A 23,909-nucleotide genomic window follows, 5' to 3' on the forward strand; every position below is an offset into this window, starting at 1 on the left:
TGTAGCTCCCACACATAAACAGACTGTTTTCTTTTGGCCTACTGTAAAGTGACTATATTGGCCGTATATTTGTTACTGGACCAGCACTGATATGTAAATGAGCTGTGAATAGACATGTGAATTAAGACATTTGTGCATATAATTACTGCGGTGCGCACGCATGTACTGCTAAAGGCTAATAGCGGTAGATTACTTTTTTTACTAGCTAGTAGTGATGGGCCGGTCCCGAAAAAAACGGCTCTTAGAGCCGGCTCTTTGAAGCGAACGATGGGAGCCTGCTCCTTCTTGGGAGTCGTGTTTTCTCTTTCTCTCACTTTTTTTCCTTCAGCCAGCTGCTTTTAGTGAGCCGAGCCTAAAGAGACGGTTCTCTAAAAAGAACAGGAATACCCATCACTGGCAGCTAGAATGTGCTGCAAAAATGCCATTAGGCCAACCTACTGTCTGTAAATATGACGCATCACTAAATATATCGGCGTTTATATCGGCTATCGGCAGCTCCAACTCCCATTTTATCGGTATCATATCGGCCACAACAAAATCCATATCAGTTGGGCCCTACTACAATCCCTATAATAATTATGTGGAGAAATTTGGTGTTAAGCAAATCAGATTGCAGATTTGTTGCCCTGTTTTTTTAAGATCTCTGTACTCACTGGACATATCCACATGAAATAAATGCTGTCACAAAGTCCAATGTTTTCTGTCTCAAATTAAAAAAAATAAATAAATAAAAATCTTCAGAGACTGGTGTCATTATTCAACCCAAAGACAAAATAGTAGTCAGTTGAAAGGACTTAAAAACAAAAGGTTAACATGGCAATTCTGGGGAGCCACTCACTTCAAGAACTGTGAATAATACATTTAGATATTTATTTTTAACAAACTGAATCGACCACATACAGGCCCCTGCCCTCTATCTGAAATTATGGCATTATCAAATTCTAGAACGTGAACACAACCTATCGCCATAAAAGTATAATAGGGTATATATCAGAAGACTGAATCATTATTGGATATACCATTGCATGACAATGCATTCTGCAATATTTCCAGAAATTCGAGTTTAGACTAAAACACAATTGACATCAATATATAATTCAGGTCCTAAACCGTTTCAGAGGTTGTCCAGCTACTATCACAAAATGTTGTGGAGTAGTCTCTTTGACAGCAATAGATGAGGCACACAGAGGATGCTTAAAAACATACACCAGATTTTTTTTCCCCCCATTTCAATATAGATGGCCTCATTTACACCCCTCTCAAACCACCTGTCACCCCTGTCAAAAACGTGGACATCCTGGTTCCGAAAGCTTGGCTGATTTTTCTGTAGATAAGTGCTGTCCTGAGGAGTTGGGCCGTCAGTGTGATACATATGTCTGCAAAGAGGCTGCCGGGTCTCTCTCCTATATGTACAGCTCTCTACAACTCCCTTGACTGCACAGGACTACAGACATATTATTGCAATGGTGTTTGAAAGGATGGCCATTTGGATACCAGTGGCTGTCTAATTAAGGGTGTGATGGTTCTGCAACCTCTGCAAGATACAAAATCACCATCAGCAATTACCCTATCAACAAGATTGGAAATGTCAATATTCAGTATATTTGTTCGTAGGATTTCACATTTAATTAAATTTTCAAATAAGACTGTGCACATATGTAGCGATCCCAGATTAAAGAGAGCATGTTTACGTGACCACCAATATGCAATCAGAAAAGCATTTAATTGCTTAGTATTGACCAATACTGTAAGCTGTAGCATAGTGCTGTTCAATCTTTAGTAAAGGCATCTGTTTTGAAAAAATAAAAATAGTATGTTTTTAATATAATATAATTCATACACAATTTCTACAACATACACAAACACAGACTGTAATAACCTGTCTAAAGAAACACATCTTTTCATCTCAGCCGTCGGTGTGTGTAAATGTTCTTGTTCATATCAGGTGTTAAAGCCCTATTAAATCTGTACTGAAGTCGTCTTCTCATTACGCACGTGGAGAAGGGCAGTCAGGGCGCTGTGCAAATCTTTTTCAACTAAATCCCTATCTTTAAGGGTGAAATCGTTATCTCTGGCTTCATTCATTATGGCTAGTCAAGGGTGGCTCTTGCCTTGCACCCTTTGAACCTTCATTTGCACTGTCAGGCAAAGAAATGAGTCCATGAATCTTGTGGGCTCTGGCTTAATTAAACTATGTTATACTTGTCCCACCTGGCATTAATCTCACCATAGGGGGTAAAGGGAGGAGGGGTAATGGAGGGGACAAGTTAGATAATAGTCTTTACATCCCAATGCTGCTGCAACATGTAAAAATGCTGCATCTGCTTATGGTCACTAGATTCATTTCAAATTTTTGATCACCAAAATATTTCATATACATTCTTTGAATGTACACTATGTAACTTTTCTGGTGAAAACTCCACTCTCACTTATCTCCATGGAGACGTTATTGCTTTGCCTTCGGAGGTTCAATTTGATTTTGGCATTACATTATTCGGTAGTATTCAATTGTTTGTTTTTATTGCCCAAAATTACCTTGAAAAATATGCATTCTTTACATGTAAGCAAGGTCACTGCTCCACAGAGCTGTTGGAGATAGACCAGTTCAATGCCCTACTGTGGGCAAACAATAACCTCTCCATGGATATGTGCAGATTTGTACTCTCCACCAGAGAGGTTACATAGTGCACCTTTAATAAGACCAATTGAGTCAAGTAGTTGTAGTTGATGAGCAGGATGTGCTCTTAGTTTAATATTACCATAGACACAATATCAATAAGGATCACTGTAATTGAATGAATAAATCCTAGGACTGCATAATTTACAGACACAATTTCCAGTTCTCTAATTACCACAAGTGAGGGCATGGGGCAAATATTTACTTGGCACCATAAGGCTAGCAGGACAAGAAGATGCCCAAAAGGCCCATTCATTATGAGCAGAAAGAGCTAACACAGCCACAAAGTAGGACCACAGCAGAATCCAAATCACAGAGCGCCTAAAGTGAGTCCGTATGACTTATAGACACTCAGCACGACTGTCAGAGCACTAATGCACTGTACCGGCCTAGTTTGGGGGGAGAGGGTCTATAGTAAATTTTACTGGAAGCACTTAAAACTTCCCAACTACTACAACACTCTATATTTGAATTACTTAAGGGTCATGATAAAACACCATTTTGAAAAGAAATGTCTTCAAATAAATAAGTACGTTTGTTCCCCTGAAATCATAAAGTTGTATAACGCTTAGAGAAGCACAAAGCAACCATGTGGAATTACTCAAATGACTTCCAAAGTAAGGTGCACTAACTGAAGGACTTGTGGACTTGTTTTACATTATGTGTATGTGGGGCTAAATTGGCTTTTCTGAGAATCATTACATATTAGGAGTAAACGTTTCATTTTTTTTAATGAATCAAGATGCAATAGTTTGAAATGGTCAATAATCACCATAAGGCATTTTAATCTCTTATAGTTTGGAGCAGAATTCAGGCTTTGGAGAAATAAATGAGATGGATTAAAAGTCTGTTTTGTTCATGAAATTAATGACTTAGCTGATGTGCAATGTATATCTTTAATCAACTGCAGCAATGCAATCTTTTAAACTATTTGACTAGGACATAAATCTCAAATCATTCTGCTCACCACTATATTACTGTTACTTTGAGGACCTCAAGCTAGGTAATAACATTAAATGCAGTGACTGTGGATAGCAAGCAAAGCCTTAAAACAAATCTATGACTAGATCTTGTCTTTAATTAAGGACGAACATTCTTGTTTGTTCAAAACCAATGCCAATTATTGCAAGACAATAGTGTGTCCAGGGAAGGATGTTAAGTATCACCCAAAGCTACGCACTCTATACCAAGCGGGAGCTATAAAATGTAATGATTTCATCGTTTCTTTGGGATAAGGAGTGTGTGGTGTTTATCATGCAGGCAGGCACAGCACTTTTGGGACTGTTCTACAGAGACCAGCTTAACCCTGGAGGAAGTGATGTTCCTCACTGGCATTAAAAACCCACACCTGTAACACTGGCAACTCAAGGACAACTGCCTCTGTAGACTCCCTCTGGTGTTTAGGCCCACTGTACTACATTATGCATGAACATACTCAAGTGCACTTTGTCTTGGCTGAAGTTAAGCTAGGGGACCACAGGGGGTGATTAGGACACCATGCACTCTGATTCAAACACCCACAACAGCTGTTCCGACCCTCTGAGGTAATGAATGCTCAAAGATGCTTACAACATTCAAAAAGGGCACAACAAAATGGACAGGATTTTAAAAGGATCAGTTTAGTCAATGTATTCTGCTTGAGGGACAAAAGTGAACAAAAGTGAACAGAAGTGGACAGTGTGGGGCTCAGAGCACAGGGCCGTGTTGAGAGAATGGTGATACCAGTGAAACAGATGGGAGGTTGTTATAGTTTATTAAAAAAACAAAACAAAAAAAACACCTTATTTGTTTAAAAAGAGGACAGTGTCTTACTCACCCCAGTGACCCAGATTCTTACAAAACTCAATGAGATTTCAATGTGGGTCAGAGAAGTGTCTATAAAACTTTCTGCATTATTGGCAAAAGCCTAATAAAACCTTTTCAATGTACACTCATAAAAGAATGTGTTTTTATAATTTTTTTTACTGATGAATTTTACCATTTCAAATAAGGAAAAAAAATCATGTCCAAAAGGATGTGTTATTTTACTTTTATTTAATCGTATAAGGTTTTTTTTTTTTTTTTTTTTTTGCAATGACACCAAAAACAGTGTAATTTTTTAAAATAAAAGAATACAAATAAGTCATAAATAATATACATACAAAGCAACAACATTTAAGAACACCCAGGAAGACACTTGCTAAAAAGCTGCAAAGTAGCTTATAAACAACATAAACTGTATCTCCAGACTTGTATTCTTTTGGGCTGAAAGGCTCTGCACCAAGAGATGTAGCCCGGGGCACTGGTGGACAGTAAAAATTCAGGAATAAAGGCGAGTGCATATGTATGACCGTGTTTGTAGTATGTACTGTGGGCCTGCACTGGCCCACCTGTCCATCAGTCAGAAAGCTGTGTGTGCAGCTCGCTGTGAAGGCCAGAGAGAAGAGCAGAGGAAGAGCTGTCCGTCAGTGCTGCCTGAGCTGAGAGCTGATGGGAGGCAGCAGGGAGACAGTTGGCGAACCGAGGCCATGCACTATTCAGGTATCATTCACTCGGAGCGCGACCAGTGGGGCAAAACACCACCAGCAACCACACACCTGCCAAAATACAGGGACTACAGGGGCTCATCGGTGCACCAGGTACTGCCTCGGGTCAAATACAAGAGCCGCCAAAGCCAGTTATTCTGCAAAACTGTGGAACACCAGGATTTCACCTGAACAGTACAGGTCGGAGCAGAGGCAGCTGGTTTTAAGCATACAAAAATCTGTATGGAGGGTTTCTATACCAGACAAGTTTTGGACATTTTTGGTTGTATATTTATACATGGTTCAATGAGCTGATATATTATTAGACGTAGAGCTGCACAATATATCGCTATTTAATCCACATAACAAATTAAGTAGGGACAATTATCAAATCAAACCAATGGCTGCAATTACTTTTTAAACATATATTGCCTTTTTCTCCAAATTGTGCAGGACTATTTAGAAGTACCATACAGCCAAATTAAACAGCAAAAGGTGTGCAGAACGCACTGTAAAAGGAGGTCAAGTGTTACTATGGTTTCAGCTTCCAAGCTCACAACAGGTAATGGTATCTCCTGTATAAAGAAAAGGATTAGGGTTGATAATACCCTTTGCAACCTTCTCATTAATCACATCCTCAAGTGATGCAAGATTGACCCTACACTTGAAAACAACTTAAACTTAACACATTAAAAATATAGGTTAGGTGCATCAGATATCCCTGTCATAGAGACAGGATATTTAAACTTTTCTACTGCTAATTTATTGCAACATACATTACTTCCAACAGGAGGAGATGATGGTTATAGTTGTTTGTCATGTGAACTACTCCAATTCAGCAGTACGTTTTTCTCATAGGCTTTTGCAAATATTATGAATTTAAAAGGGCATGATGAAGATTAATCAGATATGTGGTGGCCAACATCCATAACACGCTCAAAAAGCATGTTTAAAATGCAAGACTGGGTGAACCTTTTTAATAAATTATTTGGTTTTTTAAACATTCAGACTTTTAATAGTATTTATATTATTCTTCGCAAAATCTCTAGGAAAAATGAATGAGAAATTTACTTCCAGAAACAGAGGGTAGGTGGTCACTTTAGTTGAGCATAAGGTCAAAACCCCAAGATTTAACTTTCACTGAGTTTTACATCAGTATAATGAGTCCCATTTACTTTAGGAGGTCAAATAAACAATGGCAGGGAGACAAGCACCTTCATCATGTTGTGTATTAAAAAGTTAAGCTCTTGTCCTATAAACCTTGAATGGAGAGTTTCTGAACACATCTAAAGGACACAGTGATGGCGCCAGGGAGCAGACGGCTCATAAACTAATGGGACTCTTGTAAAGAGATCCTCCCCCCTGGATGATACCTGCTCCAGAGGCCTGATGGATGGCCCAGATGGTGAGGACAGGACACAGAGATGGGCATACAGGTGTGAGAATCAGTGCAACGCTTTGTGCATAGCATATACAACAGGGATGCTGTGTTTCAATCCCTCAGGCTCACCTTGTATCTACGTAATCTGAAGAGGATTAACGTATCCCCCAATGATGGTAAGTAGCGAAATAAAGTAAAAGAGTTGAGTTTGCAGATTGGGTAAGTCCATGAGAGATGGGAGAATCAACACTAGTGCTGAACGATTTGGGAAAAATACCCAAAAGTGATTTTTCTGAGATGCACTGTGATTATAATTAGATTTTCAATGTATGTTTTAATAATAGTATTTTGTTTCACATTTTAAACATGTCCAGGAGAATTGCAAAAAGACTGAAACATGAACTGACCACGTTACCTAGCCAGCCAGAACCACAAGCTTTGACAAATACAAAAACGAGTGGATTTGGAGTCATATCCGGTCTCTGCCATTTCACAGAGCATGACTGACAGGCAATTTAACCAATCAGAGAGACCCACAGTCCATTCATGACAAACTACAAACATAGTGGTTAACAAAACAATAGGGCAAGAAACATCATAAAGGACTGAGAAAAGGATTTTTCCAGAATCAACAACTGAAGCACCAAACTATTACTTATCTCAGGTAAAAGAAATTATATATTTTGTTCTGAACTATAATATATATATATATATATATATATATATATATATATATATATATAATATATATATATATATATATATATATATATATATATATATATATATATATATATATATATATATATATATATATAGAGAGAGAGAGAGAGAGAGAGAGAGAGATTTAGCTTTTTTGGAGAAAATGATGGTACTCAAAAGTGCAGTCTTCGTAATTTGCCAGTTGCGCCCTTTAAAATTTGCATCCCTGATCAACGTCACTATTTTTGAAAGTGCAATTAACCTGTAGCTGGACCCTCCCTGTATAAAAACATTTGACACACAACAAGCATAAGGAGATGATGAAATCACCTTTTTTTTTTCTTTTTATTGCAACTCCTCCATGAATAAACTTACCTTATCAGGCCTAACTTCTACAGGCACCCTTGCACTAATCCTTAAACAACTAAAAGAGTTAAAAGTCAATAATGGGGAGATTAAAATAAAAGCATAGCCATTGGCACAGGCAGTCTCTTCCTCACATACAAATAAGATGAGTATTTCAATGGCCAATGTGTTTCCTTTTAAACCAAAAATTTTAAATTTTGGGAAGTAGCTTACACAGTGTAACATATGAATAAAGTGAGCCAGACAATAAGAGATTCTGACGCAGGAGACAGGTGGTGGCTGTACCAACCTTATTAAATCAGGTGTTTTGCCGGGGGAGATGCTCAGAGGCAGTGTATGTGTCCTGCATGTACTTTTGACTGGGAACACTTTCTGAGACCCATCGGTTACAAGGCCCAGCTGTGGTGTGGCTTTTAGCCAAGTGCTTCTTTTTAAAAATTTTGATTCATTAAAAATAGTAATAGTGCCCAATTTATAATATCATCACTGCTAAGAGGTAGCAAAAACAGGTAATTATTAGTTTTTCAAAAGCAAGGCTAAAGAATCCAAAGTCTACCCTAGTATTACTTTTCTTAACTATCATGAAGCTGACAAAACTGGGAGTAGATGAAATGGACAAGGTCAAAATTAATTATAGCAAGGGCCATAGACAAGGCGAGGGGTTCCAAAATGGATTCCAAAAGTTTCATAGAGTTTGTAGCTTGAAGTTGTTGCACATTATACAGCATATGAGCTGAGGAAACTAGTCAGAGATCCAAGCCCTATTTTACCCATGTTCACTAAAGAAAACCTTGCACAATATGACTAACAAGGGCAATAAATTATGAAAAAGCCAATGAACAGATTAGAGAGGTGTGGCACAGGCAAAAGCTCTCAAAAATATCAAACCCAAACTGAAGCTGCTCTAGTAAAAGGGAGTAATAAAGGGCGTAATCCATAAAAACTAAAAAAGCAGATTTATTCCCAAAAAAGCTCTCGTTGTGCATGCCTTTGCACAGAAATAAAACCATATTTGAAATTTTAATATAAATGTAAAATGCTGACTGACAATTTTGCAAAGCAGCTTGTGCTAATCTTTAGATATACAACAATGCAACTGTCAAGCCTGACATGTCTGTCTGAAGGAGAAATAGGACCTAGTTAAATTGAAATACTCTTGTGCCACTTCACACTTTTTATAGCAGCTATTAACTTTGCCATTAACAGGCCTTTGGTGGATAGTTAATGCCTATCATATGTTGTCACTCGTGTTTAAAGAACTGTGAATTGCCTGCAGAGTGCATGGGAGTCCTGCCTAATAAGAAATGCTGCATTCAAAGTGATACGAGCTGAGGAGACGCAGTGTTACAGCACCCCCAACAGAGAAACACATGGACTGGCAACTAGAAAAAGAAAGGCTCCATCCATGTTTACAAATGCATATGTACAACACGTTTTCTCCCTGATTAGTGGTGTGTCTTCACATATGTTGTCTGTTGGCAGAGGCAGGTGGAATGTAGGTCTGTGCGTGGGAGACCGTACAATGACCCCAAAAAAGAGCAAAAGGAAAACTGCCAAGTGCAACAAACATATGAGCTGATGAAAAGAGGAAGTGAAAGAGCAGAAATTGGCAGAAAAAAAAGAGAAAGGATCATTGCCATAGCAACAGCAGTATTTCTGAAATAATGACTTTATATAAATGGTGTCAAATGTCAGAGCTTAAAGTGCATTAAAAGGAAAAAATGCATAGGGGAAATACCTAAATCATTTGACAAAAATGCATAATAAAAAAATATAAATTTCAATTATAGTAATTTTTGCTTATTCATGCAAACAAATTAGTAGATATGGGCCATAGATTTTTAAAGCAGTACATTTAAAGGTTCACTGTGTATCTTCTCTGGTAGATGGCAGCACCAGCTTTTCTCCATGAAAACATTACCTGGAATGTTCCATTCTATGGCATTACACTTATTTATCTCTATGGAGGACCAAGTTAGATGTCAGATCTGTGAAGAATCGAGCCACCATTCCAACATTCACAATAATAAATGTGAGTTTTTAAGTCAATAAGGTTACTGAATAAATGGAGGATGGATACATTTAATGCCATAGTGGGGCATTCTATACAAAGCAACATCTCCAGACAAGCAGTTGGCTTACCAGAAAAGTTACACAGTGTACAATTAATGTACTGGCCAAAAAATAGGATAATAAATAGTTAAAATAAGAAATACAGAAATCAGTTTTCAAAGCAATTTTTGTGTAAATATTAGCTTGCTAAATTGAAAATGTGTAAATGGTAGAGCTGTACAGTGCTCTGTGTGTGCATGTTCACTCTGCCTCGCCTCAGGACATGAGCAATAATTAGCAGAGCGGAGGCTGACATCCATCACCTGGCCCAGGTTATAACCTCCTCTATGACCTCCCATGTTAAACAGGCTGCTGTCACCCCCCATCACACGCATCACAGGACAACCACAGCTAAAGACAACCAACGGGCTACAAATCACACACTGTAATGGAGATGATAAGTACTATGAACAGTCAGTATTGTGTTCAAACTGTGAGTATGGATGTGGGGCCTTTAGTACAAGGTTTTAATTGGCTTAATAGTGTGAACAGAATAATGCAACTTAAATTGAGTAGGCCTAGTAAGGTACAGGTAATAGTAAATAGAGTTGTCAAAAGTACTGACAATCAGATATTAATCACTTCTAAAAGTAACATCAAAACTAGATATTCATTTGAAAAGTATTGATACTAAAATCACATCAACAGGACAGAAATGCTCTTACACTATATCAAAACTATAAGACTGCATATACCTGGACGTTTATACAGACCACATGGTAATATAAAAGAAAGCACTATTATTTAATGATGAAAATACAATTCTTTTATTTTTATCATAGTGGTATCCATATTCAGTATAGAGTCTATTCCTTAGTATTAAAATTGTTCATTTACAATGCATATTACATCATTTAACAATTCCTCACATCATAAAATCAGCACTTTTAAAAATGTGAAAAATGAGATTTGTTTTGGGGGCAGGAGAAAAAATGCTATTGACTAATATAGCTTCCCTTTGCTGTGCCATTATAAGAAGGTTTTTAAGTCTACTGGCTTGTTTAGTTTAAAAATACCATTGTGCTAAACTTTACACTGCTGTGTGGCCAGTGCACCACCTCAGGATGGGGTTAGTGAGGCTGCAGTCAGCAGTGGAGCAGGTCTATCGATTCTGCTAACACCAGACACACACTGCGATAGACAGACGAGCCCACCTGCTAACAGCACAGACTGGCAGCTCTCACTTGTCATCAGCCCGCCCGGCCCCCAAAAAGAAGAGAGATTTGAGGCTATGACTGCTATTAATGATGTTATTCATGTGAGAAACGGCAGTGGATGGATGAGTGCGGACCCCCTCCAGTGAACTCAAGGGCACACGGTCACAAAGCTTTTACCCAAGAGGCCACTGACTACATTGACAAACTATCAGATGGACTCCATTAATTATGTGGATTTTATTTTATGTTTGCCTTTACATTTTTATAGTATTTACTATGGTAATTGTGAAAATATTACACATAAGAAAATGTGCAGAATCAAACTGTACATGCAAGGCAAAACCCCGGATATACCATGTACTGTTACAAAAGCTCTCAACTCTGGGTCATTATAGAAATGCTGTTATTGCTATACACCATTTCTTGAAAGTTTACCCGTCAGAGACTTAGGGTTTGAGTTTTGTAACATTAACAAAAGTAATACTGTACACATATCTGTCAATCTAATGTATGTGGTCATTCCATACTTTGCTAAACAAACTCTATATTTAGTTAGGCCCATCAAAAGTTATTGCGAAAAGCACCATCAAGAGTTTTCATGTTGTCATGTTGTACTCTGGCCTTGAATAAAATGGAGTTATTTACCCTCTTCTGTGTCATGGAATTGTCTAAATGACTTTGAGGCTACATACTTAAAGCCCTCATGAGAACCCGGTGAGAACTAATGGGACTAAATGGGAACAAAAATGATGCTTTCTCGCCCCAAACAACAACATCTAAAGACACTGTCTGAGTCTTATTACTGGAGGCAAGCACTGATATTATTTACTATTTCCCACAAGTATTTTGTAACATTAGGTTTAAAGTCCCTCAGTCTGTCTGGATACTTTTGTGTGCTCGTCTATAACCCATTCTTCGCTGCAACGCTGACCCATTTTTGCCCGTGGGGATCATTAAAGTTTCATCTGATCTGATCCGCCCCGATCCTTCTCTTGGTCCTGATCACCCTCTGCCCCCCTTGCCTTATCCTTCACTTAATTATGTCCCGTGAATGAAGTTCATCGTTCATTCTGCCAGCAGCCGGCAGCGTGGCTCGTCCTAATGGAGGCGCGGAGACCAAACTAAATTTAGACAGGAGGCTGTTGATGCCTGGCAGGGCTGTAATGGGGCCCGACGTCTGAGACAGAGAGCTGATGTAAAGGATACACTCATCTGCCCATAACCAGTTTGTGTTCCAAACTTTTCAAGGAGATCACACACAGAGGTGGAGCACGCTGCTGACTAAGGCAATTCAAACTTAATGAAATCCTACATTTACATTTTAGGATCTCAGCCAGTGCTACGTCTGCCTCTACCTCTTCAAAGTAATCTGCATGTGGCAGTGAAGCGGTGACAAGGGCTTCTCAAAGTCCAACCCAATCGGCCATGTCTGCTGATGTGATATGAGAGACGTCACAGAGTTTCTTAAGTTTCTAGTTTGTTTAAGGCTTTTTATTATATCTGCACAGTTCACTGGCAAAGGTCAGATTCAAGACAATCCATTTCTAAACTGTCAAGTTGTTCACCCAAATTCAGATTTAGCCCTGCATAAAAATAAACTGAAAAGTTTTTATGTTCAAGGCAATAGAATAAATCAATTTGGCAATAATTATTAGATATTATTAAAGTTGTGAGTCGATTTTTTGGGTTCTAATCAAAACATCCTTAATTTCATGTGTCATTTAGATGTAATTACGACTCTGTCTTGACTCATAAAATACAGCATGTTTTTTTTTTAGTCTGCACATAAAAAAATATACTAGATATATACCTAGAAATATACCTATTGGATGATTTTCTTCTCTATTTATTAATAACCCAAAAAGATGACAAAGTAAGAGCAAGTAAACACAACTCTGAAAAGCAAGTAATAAAGTGAAAAAGAAATGATAAAAGGGGAAACTGCCAATAAAGCATGTCTAATAATAGTTTTTTAGCAAAACACCTAGCTGGTTATTTGAGGTCAATTAAGACCGGTGCGAGTAATTAGAATGTGTGTCATGGTTAAAACTCACTAATTTCACCAATAAAATGTTTCAAAGTGAATAGATCAGGGACATTACTATAACCCTTGACAGTTTAAGTGAATAACAACATCATTTTATCTAAATATGTAACTGGGAGCCAAATTTGAGACTTACAAGAGCCAAATTATGGAGAGTGCATCTGTATTTCAGTGTGTAATTTGGTTGTAGTGGTCTGAATGAATTTTAAGTAACAGGGGTAAACTGGCAAAAGGTGAAGCACATCCCGGCCAATGTTGTCCACTTTAGACATTAATAGTCATAATGTCAATAACTCTGATGTGATGTCAGACTCTCAGAGCCTCTAACTGCTACACAAGCCACTGTATTTCATCTCAAATCCTTGTCTGAACTCTGCAGTCAGCAAATGTATTTCTAAACACTTCAACAGTGTTAGAGATCAAGTATCACTTATGCTCTAAGATTTAATGTGAAATATAGAACAGCTTTAAGAGATTTGCTTGAGAATAATATTTCTGGTTCAGTTCACTGTTATTTATTCAATACAAATAAGCAACTTCGTGGTGTTCATTAGAGCCCAACCGATATATCGGCTGGCCGCTATTATTGGCCGATATGATCACCTGGAGACATATCGGCTATCGGCCGATATGCTTGTTGATATGGGCCGATATTTCACGTGGGCATGTTATACCTAGTTATAAAGCTTAGACTCTACATTATGTTCATTTAATCCAATTTACAGACAGATAAATGTCCTAATATGTGGCTCCGCATCAGTATTTATCTGCGGTGTAATTTGTCTGTGTCTGTGTCTGTATTGTCCCTGAACACCCCCCCAGAGTCACGTCACTTCACTCACGTGCTATTGTTTACACCCGCAGCGGTGCGCAACACTGAGATTATATTCTTTTTACGGACAATCGGTTTGAGTCTGGATTAAAAGGACTTTTATTAGTTCAGACTTGTGATGTGAGGAGGAGCCTGTGTGAGCGGTGAGTGTTGGAAATACATCGACTTTGAAGCTAGTTTTGGCCATTTGTTATTAGCGATTAGCTGTTGTAGCTCCCGCACATAAACAGGCTGTTTTCTATTGGCCTATTGTAAAGTGACTATATTGGCCGTATATTTGCTACTGGACCAGCATTGATATGTAAATGAGCTGTGAATAGACATGTGAATGATCAACATTTATGCATATAATTAAAAACCGCGGCGCGCACGTTTTTACGGCTAAAGGCTAATAGCGGTAGTTTATTTACTAGCTAGGAGTTATGGGTCGGTCACGATCGAAGCGGCTCTTAGGCTACGTTCAGACTGCAGGGCTTAACGCTCAATTCCTATTTTTTTGTGAAATCCGATGTTTTTGCGAGGTCGTTCACATTTCGAATTAAATGCGACTTGTATGTAATCAGCTGTGTGAACGTAAAACGGCCCGAAAGTGTCCCGCATGCGCAATGGAGGACACGATGACGTCAACCGCAGCGAGCGTGCTCTGTGTTTACGAAAGTTGTCCAAACATGGATGCGAGCATTGAGCACCTGGAGATTTTAAAGCTTCTCTCGTACCGGAGCCAGAACATGAACAACTTACTTGTTTTAAGGACGAGATTGAGAAGGAGAAGGACGAGGTTTTTGGCCGTGGTGTTTTGGGGGACAGCGGCAGCGACGTCCGTTGAAAGGAACGTGTGGATGTGGAGACGTAGCCAAGAGTGGTGAGTGGCGATGTGCTTCGCTTCAGTGACACGGAGTTCATTAACAATTTTCGCCTACTTCAGTGCAGAATAGTGACGTTTGTGGCTTGTTGATAACGCGTAGGTCGAATGAATGCGCTTTGGCCGTTCACACTGAAGTCGCATGTCAAAAGATCGAATATGTATCGGTTTCAGGACCACATATCCAATTGGCCTGGGTCGCATTTGAAAAAATCGGATCTGTGCCATTCAGACTGTCATTAAAAGATCGGATACAGGTCACATAGAAGCCAAAAAATCGGATTTGGGTCACTTCAGGCTGCAGTCTGAACGCCTCTTTTGAAGCGAACAACTGGAGCATGTTTCTTATTGGGAGCCGTGTTTTCTCTTTTTCTCACTTTTTCTCTTCAAGCCGCTTGTAGACCCGTAGTTTGACAGCAGCAGCGGCTGAAAACGAAACTTTCAGAAATCTGCGTATGCATAGGATAAAAAAAAAAAAAAAAAGTGCGTATTTGGCTGCAGTTCAGCATAAAATGAATAAACCAGGACTAATCTTGGGCTTGAGTGAGGGAGAGACCGAGTCCCGACACTCAGTCCTGGTTCAGTTCTGGTTTAAATCTGTTTTAGTCCTGGTTTAGTCCCTTTTCAGTCCTGGTTCAGTTTTGGTTCAGTCCTGCTTGCAACAAAACAATCTCAAGAGTCGCTTGGGAGCCGAAAGAGCCAGCTGCTTTAGTGAGCTGAGCCAAAAGAGCCGGTTCTCCAAAAAAAAAAAACTGGAATACCCATCACTAGTAGCTAGAATGTGATGCAAAAATGCCATTAGGCCAATCTACTGTATGTAAATATGATGTAAAGAGTCAGAATAACAATAAATGTTGCCTAAATAAACCCAATTTAGAATCCACTAGAGCCAAACCTAAGTTTTTTAAACAATTCAAGGTTTACTGTGAATTTTTACATCACTAAATATATCGGCGATTATATCGGCTATGGGCAGCTCCAACTCCCATTATATCGGTTTCATATAGGCCACAACAAAATCCATATCGGTCGGGCTCTAGTGTTCATACCCATGCCCTTTTTTCAGTCAATGGCTTTGATGACATGATGTCTGACCAGACAAAGCTCTGGGGTCCTGCCCCCAGGTTGTAAGCCACTGGTGTAATATTGTCCATCGCTATTTGGTAAGTGCACAGTTTGACATGAGAAAGTAAAGAACCCATGAAAACTCAATAACAAGAGACAAAATGATAATATTATTATTATTTTTTAAATTGCATTGTATAATTTATTTCTGTAAAACAGGGACTGCAGATGCAAACTAGCCATTTAGCTATAATCTGGTGCGGACAATCTCTGTTTTAATGATCTTAATGTCTCTGTAGAACTTGTTTAGACATGTTCTAAGGCTACAAAAATTCGTAGTGGTCAAGAAGATATGAATGTAATTTTAGTAATGATGAACATGCACCTGCTGATGTATTGTTGTCTTTAATGCTACATTCAAAATGAAACATCCTCGATTGATTGGGGCCACTGTTGGAAGGCAGAAGAACAAAAGCAACATGTTGGCACAGTGTTAGTCAGTGTGGACAGTAAGGACTTTTTAGAGCCACTGATAAAACCACAGCACCAGACGCCCCTCTCTGGGGTTGGATAAACAATACATTATTCTCATTTGCACAACAAAGACTCGTCATTTGCTTCTGATGTTAGTTGTATTTTTCTCTTGTAATATGCGCACATGCCCAGATGGCTGCACAAATTTCCCCCTCACTGCTCCATTAAAGCTAGCACAGCTGGCAAACTCCACAGTGAGTAAAACAAAAGAGTATACTACGAAAAAGTCTGGCCATATAAGACAAATCTGGAGAAACAAAAACTATATGTAAAGAATGCAAGTGATGTTTTGACCACAATGGAGAAAGAAAAGTCTCCACTTTTTTTTTTTTTTTTTTTTCGTTTTACTTTAAAGCATTAAAAAAAAAAATCTATCCATCATGCACCTCCACCACTTCTACAACATTTAATACATTTCATAACTCTGGAGACTCTATAAGTTCATGAGGATGACACTGACATAATTAAATTGTAATTGCTATAACATAGGGGTGGGCGATATCTCGATATTTTAAATATATTGAGATATTTTTTAAACTCGATATGGATTCTGACATATTTTATATATTGATATAATGCTTATATCCAATTCTGATTTTGCTGCTTCGCTTGTTTGCCTTCTCTGTGGTCGACCCCGCGAGCCCCCGCCTCCCTGATTTTGCTCGCTTGTGTCTCATTCTCTCCTCACTACTGCCGTGAATGCCAAAAGTTGGTACCAGTGAAAAGCTTCTAGCACCACAAAACTTTTCCACCATTTACAGACAAGGCCATCAGCAGGACATCCTCTGTCACAGAGAGAACACTCATATTCCACCGAGTTGTGTCCTTTAGTCATATAGTCGTTATGCTTTATGTTGTAAAGTTTAGTAATAATCTGCTGCAGTGTAACTTGTACAATAGTGTTTGGAAACGTTGGGTTTGATCTGTGCAGTGGCTTGTGAGATACCTCATAGCTCCTTACTGCTGGATAGGAACATGAATCTGTTAAAATAAGGAACCTCCCGAGCTTTTTCAAGCTTCAATTTTACTCGTCAAAACAATGAAAATGTCAAATATGCAGCATAAACGAGTTTCCTTCCTTCCCCTAAACAAGCAACAAAACTGTAAAATAATTTAGTAAAATATACCAAGAAATACTCTTGGCAATATATCGATACAGCAGCCCACGATATCAATACTGTCATCATCACATTAAACAATACAATATATCAATATTTTGATAGTTTTGCACAACCCTAATGATAGTGCACCTTTAATGTGAAAAGGAGAAGCAGTTGACATACCCAGATCTGTGTTGGGTCCAGCCAGTATCTGTCGGAACTTGTCGAGCCTGGAGGCCTCTCTCTCGGTCATGGCGGGGGTCCCAGATGTGTTCTGGTCGGCCATCCGTGCCACTAACGGGATGACAGGGGGTCGGTGGGGCAGGGACCTCTGTCTGTGGAGGGCGGCTCGTTCACTCTCGGCATCTGTGGAGACACATAATAGGTGAAATATATGGTTTACAATACACTATTACAGACAAAAAAAAAAAAAGTACATCACATCTACATGGCAACTTGATGGATCATATTAATATTATTTATCCTACATAAACACACATTATGAAATTATTAAAACACCAATTACTTGAACACTTACCAACTTGCAGTATATTTTCTACAGTAAAGGTGCCCGAAATGACCAAAAAACATTTTCAGAACAACCTTATGCTCCTTATGTACTTGTAGCCTTGTGCCATGTTCTCCTATTGAGATGGTATAATAAATGTACAGTTCTCATCAGAAGTTATACAAGTAGGACTTGAAGCGGAAGGCACTTGCAGAGGTTGTGAACTTCAAGGCATGTCTTTGCAGCCTTTGTATCAGAATGACTTCGCTCAGGGCCACATGTTTCCCAGATGCATTAAAAAGGCTCAAGAAGAATCAAACACAAAACCAGAGCACAGAAAAGCTGCAGAGGTCGAGACTTGTATGTGATGAGGAATGCTCCTTCTACCACTGAGAAAAGTGTTATAAAGACAAGTCTTGTTGAATCAAATTGACAACAATTCCCAGGGCTGGAGCTAAATATGACACATTTAAAACTCCATAACAATTACAGAAAAATGGGGCCAGGGACTGTAATATCCCTTTTCAGCTTCTAACAACCACGAAAAACAATCCAACACTGTTTCAATTGAACTTACAAATATTACAAGAGTCAACAGCAGTGTCTCAAAAAAAAAAAAAAAACTAATATGTGCTTTCAATTGGGTTATTTTGCTCAGCATGGCTGTGTTTGTGTTGATGTCAGAGGCAATAAAAAACAGCATTGATTAATTACTAGACTAATACGCTTTCATACATGAAACAGGTCATTGTAATTTTAGATGTTAGATGGTTGATTTGACCGGTTTTAGACTGTTGTAATTTCCCTTTTCAGCACATTAGTTACTTGGAAATCATAATAATAATCTAAAATACAATACTTGGATAATATACTGTACATACACTGGATTATATTGTACATACATTGGATTTTATTGGCATGTACGCCATTTCTTAACCTGCCCAAGGACACCCGTGGAAATTGTCAATCTTGCTATAACCTGACACAGACTTTTTATATTATATTTTCTCATTGTATATGTATTTGATAAATAAACTAATAAACTTTTGCAAAATCTGAAATGAACAGAAGAGTGGGTGGTGACAAACTTTAACACAGCAAGCCTCTACACACTATATATTATGTCTTCTGCGTGCGCTGAGTGTATGGTGTACTTTTTTATCTTCATGCTTTTGTGCATTTGCAAAACACTCACTAAGGATGCATGCCGCATCACCTGTGTATCCCTGTATCCATGCGTGACACAGTGAAGCAGCCAGGCGTCTCCAGAGATAGGAGGTGGTGCCCGGAGCTAAAGTACTGCTGCTTACGCTATCTACAACATGCAGCACCAGCCTACACAGCAGACAGACATGTGACCTGTTATCCAGACAAGAACTCAAGGTTTAAAATGGCAAATTTACTGATCCAGAATGACATTACGATGATGTTGATAGCATAGGACCAGGTGAGGGTTGTTTATAGTAGACACACTGTGAACTTTTTTTTTTTCATCCAAATTGGGACATCACTGGATAATAAAATAACTGAGTTCTACAAAAGACAAAATTTGAAGAACTGAAGGAAATTATGTTCCAGTGTGCATCATGTAATGGAAGTAAGGAAGGGTGGTTGGTGAGGAAAAATCTAAACTCTTCATGTACATATGTGAATTTACAGTATTACAACAGGAGCTTAGTATAAGGCAGGTTGTCATCTGTTAAATGTTAAATGATCAGACTGTATGTCACCTGTGCTGTTTGCCTGTTTAAAATATTACTGTGATATCTGAGGCCAGTCTTGAGTAGTGAGAGATGTAAATGCAGGACCATGACATTGTGATAAGCAGTGGTAGACTTGTGCTTCAGGAAAACAACACAAGCACAGGCTGAGGAGAAGGGAGCACTTTCTGTCTGTCACAGCACATCTGTGCCCAACTTGATAAAAGTAGAGGCAGCCAAGGACAGCTACTAGTGCCCAGGGAATGGTTTGGTTGTTTGCATAAAAACCAATACATCCCCAAGCAAAATACAAGCAATATGCAGCCTTCCAAAACAGAGATCCTTCCAGTCAATTTCTATGTAATCTTTAGGTTGCTGCAGTTTTCTATTCAGATTAACAGAAGTTAATATTACCAGTTGCTTTTCATGCCATTTGAACAAACAGAAACATTACCCAATCAGCCCCCCTTTACTGAGATTGCTCAAGTCTTCCTGTCTGTATCTCATAATAGGCACTGACCAATGAGGAGGGCTGTGAGAATGTATACCCACAAATCTGTTTTTGAGCAGAGAATTGATCTAAATTGGACAGGATATAAAAGTCACTTATACAGGTGTCTGGATTGACAGTTTGTCCCAGGATTAATCCAGCATCAGTTACTCAACTACATTACTAACTAAACAAGTCAGACCACCAAAAGTTTTAGGATTCAGCTCAGCAGCTGAGCTGAAAACTTTGGAGTCTCAAGTCCACTAACCTTTCGGTGACCCAATTGGAGCCTCGCTGTGGGACTTGACCAGGCGCACATCACTGTAGGGGCTGGAGGTAAACGACACCTCTGGGCTGGGCAGCTCTCCCTCATGGGGTCGCTCCACCTCCTCCTCCACATCCAGGTCCTGGTCCTCAGGGTCCTCCTCTGTGGGCTCCTCCTCCCTCTGCTCCACTTCCAAAGAGTCATCCTGCCTCTGCCTCTCCTGCTGCCTGCTGTGGTTCTCAATCACCTGGGTACAGGGCAACAAAGAAATAATAAAGCATAAGTCAGCACGGTACACGTTAACTTAGTAAGAACATTAAATTCAAGATAGTTACTGGAGGTGCAATCTCTGTTTGTGCCACATAAAGTCTTAGGCCTACTTTCTTACATGAATGCAAGTCTGTGGTTGGTGGTGGACAGGAATGCCTTAGCGCAAAATAGCTGCTACATTTCCTTTTCATCCAGGACAACAACTGCAGAGAAGTCTAATGAAATCAAAACTTAACATGCACAACTAAATTATGATTGTGCAAAGACTATTATATTAGTGCTTACTCAAAAGAAAACTTGTGAAAATACATTAGCATTATTGTGTTGCATGTAACTGAGGTGTAATAGAAATAAGTAAAATAAAAATTATACATGATTTCTGCCCCTTTTCACAAAAAGCATACTTTGTTTACTTAAAATTTTATACACACAAAACAAACCCAAACTTATTGCTAGACTAAAAATCCACAAAGTAGTTCAATCTTGCACTGCTTCAGAATAATTTTCAAATGCAATCTCCACTTTCTTCCATATGGTTGCTTGTGCTTTCACATAATAAAAAATCTTACAGCCATTTGAACAATGTCTGTATGCAATAGTGTGACTGTATAAATATTGAGCCTGAAGCTAATATAATCAAATAGACAGGTTTTCTTTTGAATATACTGCAATATCTTGGACTCAACATTTTTTCTCTCCTTCTTGAAAAGAGCACCTCTTGGCATTTGGGTTTCATAAGACCTTTCATAAGTGCATAGAATTTTAGCAATAATAAAAGTATGATTAGTTCTATATCATTAAGATTAAATGGCAAGAAGAGAAGCTGTGTGGAAGTGATGATGGTGTTTTAATTGGTTAAAAAAGGCAAAAAGTGACCAATGGAGCAGACAATTATGATTCAATTACACTCAGTCAGTTGCCAAAGTAAATTCAGTCAAAATATTGCATGTACAAAAGCACAGCTTTGTCATTAAAGAGAGCAAAGCCTTTTAAATCAGGCACACCCAGAGGCCAGTTGCAGTCCTTTTTTCCTCTACTGTGATAATCTGAACCTGAATAAGTAACATTTAGGTGTGAGACAGGCCTGATATAAAGGTTCCAAGCAAGAATAAAAATGTGGTGGCCTGGTCTAGCCTCTGTTAAATGCACCCATCCCACTGTATCAAACACCAATATATGGCCCTGTGCTTTGTGTGTTTACTTTTTTTTTTTTTTTTTTAGTTTGGACACCCCTGTTTTAAATAAAGGCATGTCCACTGTAGTCAAGAGAATATAAACGCTGAAATTAGTCCAGTGAAGCAGTGAAGCATGACTCCAGCATTAAAACATGTTTAAGTCATTTCAGCATCATAATGTGATATGGGGACATTTAGTATGATATTCATACAGGCTATAGCAATGTATTATCACAGATCGTAGGTGATGCGAGAGGTTAAAATACGGTGGATACTGTTTACCTTATTGGCTGTTTCCATGACAACCTCAATGTTGAGATTTTGGGCGCCCATCGCCAACAGTTCGTCATCCTCCACATCCCAGGCATCACTCGTAGTGCTCTCAAACTCCTGGAAAGTGGTTGCTTTTTTAGGTTTGCCAGGCGTCGCAGGAGGAGGCTTGTTACCAGCTTTAATTAGGCTGTAACACACAGAGCACATCACGACCATTGAGAAGTTAAGGGAAAGACATTCAGTTTTGGATAAATAAGAGAAAGGGATCAAATAGGAAAACAATTTGGGATAAGGGCCACAGAAAAAAGCAAACCTCGATAAAGTAAATGACGGTAAGTGGGAAGAAATGAGCAATTCAGGTCCATTTTAAAAGACTACCATATCTACAGTTTCAGATAAATAAAATAAAATTGAAGGTACACTATGTAACTTTTCTGACTGAGGGTCTGCTACCTTTGTCATCTCTCTATTGAGGTGTTACCATCTTGAATGGATTGTTTTGCAGTATGGCATTAATCTTATGTCCATCTTCATGGAAACAGGAAAGTGATGCCCTCATTCCATATCACAGGATAGATCGAGGGGTTTTTGAGCAATAAAAACAACTGGCATATGTGGACTAAATAACATAAACTAAACTAACTATGTGTTTATTTTGACCCTTGAATCAAGCTGATTCTGTAAAGAAACAAAAACAAAAAAATTAGTGTTTTTTTTTTTTTTTTCCAGATTACAATCATGGAGAAGTAAATGCACTGTCAATGAGAGTTTGATAGCTGCCATGCTAAAGATTATATAAAACTTCTTCATCCCGAATGGGTATTTTATTACAAATGAATGTGACCAAATTAAATGAAAGTAGTATCACTGCCGCTTTCATTCTGTTACAAGGACACCACTTTATTCAGGCAAAATGAGAAACAAAGAAGAAAGGGGATTCAATTAAACTCAAGTCCTGCTTTATGCAATGCAGAGAAAAGAAGTAGACTGAAGCAACAGGGACAAAAGGGGCGAAAGGTGAAGCCATTTTCCACAAAGACAAGCATTATCATAAAAATAATTAAAAAGATTTTTGTCATAAACCAGGTGTAAACTAGACAAAGAGAGTCCAAATTGAGTCTCGACAAAAATACAAATTAAAAGTGAATCTCAATTAACATTCAGAACAAGTTAAAAGGAGAAAGTGCTCCCTTTTAAACTGCAACTCAAGAATAATCAAAACAAACAAAACAAAAACAAAAAAAAAAGATGCAAAGTCCCTAGGGAAAAGACTGAAGTAAAATGTACAGTAAGTGAAGAGTCTTATAGAAACTTCTACAACTTAAGGTGGATGACTAGATTTTCTGGAAAGTCCACTGTAGGGAGTGGAGAACAAAGAACAGAAATGCTATTGCTACTCAACAACTATTCAGAGTTAGAATTGGTTTAATTACCACTTTGACCTCAAGGAAAAGAATAAATGATAAATGATAGGTGTGCAACAACCTTACCTCTGCTTTAAATAAACTGAATGTTACCATTCATTAGGTCTGGTGATATTAAAAAAAAAAAAACATCTATTTTGTATCATGTATCTATCAGTGTTGCCATAGTTACTTTGAAATAGTAATCTGACTACTGATTACTTCTTTAAAAAGTAACTTAGTTAAGTTACTGACTATTTGCTTTTAAAAGTAACTAAGTTAGTTTACAAGTTACTTTATCAGTTACTTTCAGCAGCGGCTGATCCCCCACCCCCTTCTTGAACGCAGACAACACTTTGTCACCAGCACAGAGTGTACAATGAACCTTTATGCTGCCATCCTTAGCTGAAATAAAATCAAAATAATGTTTGTATTTCCAGCTGCAAAAGTCATACCTCTCTCCCTCCATTGTTTACATCTGACTCATGA

The 23,909-nt window shown here is 38.4% G+C and overlaps 1 protein-coding gene across 3 annotated transcripts in view; it reads right to left on the minus strand.

Moving 5' to 3' along the window:
* tbc1d22a (TBC1 domain family, member 22a) overlaps positions 1-23,909 on the minus strand; it is a 137,325-nt gene that overhangs the window by 112,061 nt on the left and 1,355 nt on the right. For all 3 annotated transcript variants that reach the window (XM_020926539.2, XM_020926541.2, XM_020926540.2), the window contains exons 3-5: positions 22,027-22,204; positions 20,303-20,546; positions 17,520-17,702 (exon numbers count right to left, since the gene is read on the minus strand). In XM_020926539.2, coding sequence (XP_020782198.1) covers positions 17,520-17,702; positions 20,303-20,546; positions 22,027-22,204 — 605 coding nt within the window. The remainder of the gene's footprint in view (positions 1-17,519; positions 17,703-20,302; positions 20,547-22,026; positions 22,205-23,909) is intronic.

The sequence above is a fragment of the Boleophthalmus pectinirostris genome, unplaced genomic scaffold (genome assembly GCF_026225935.1).
Source record: "Boleophthalmus pectinirostris isolate CB_2022bp ecotype Guang Dong unplaced genomic scaffold, ASM2622593v1 HiC_scaffold_18, whole genome shotgun sequence".
Classification (NCBI taxonomy): Eukaryota; Metazoa; Chordata; class Actinopteri; order Gobiiformes; family Gobiidae; genus Boleophthalmus; species Boleophthalmus pectinirostris.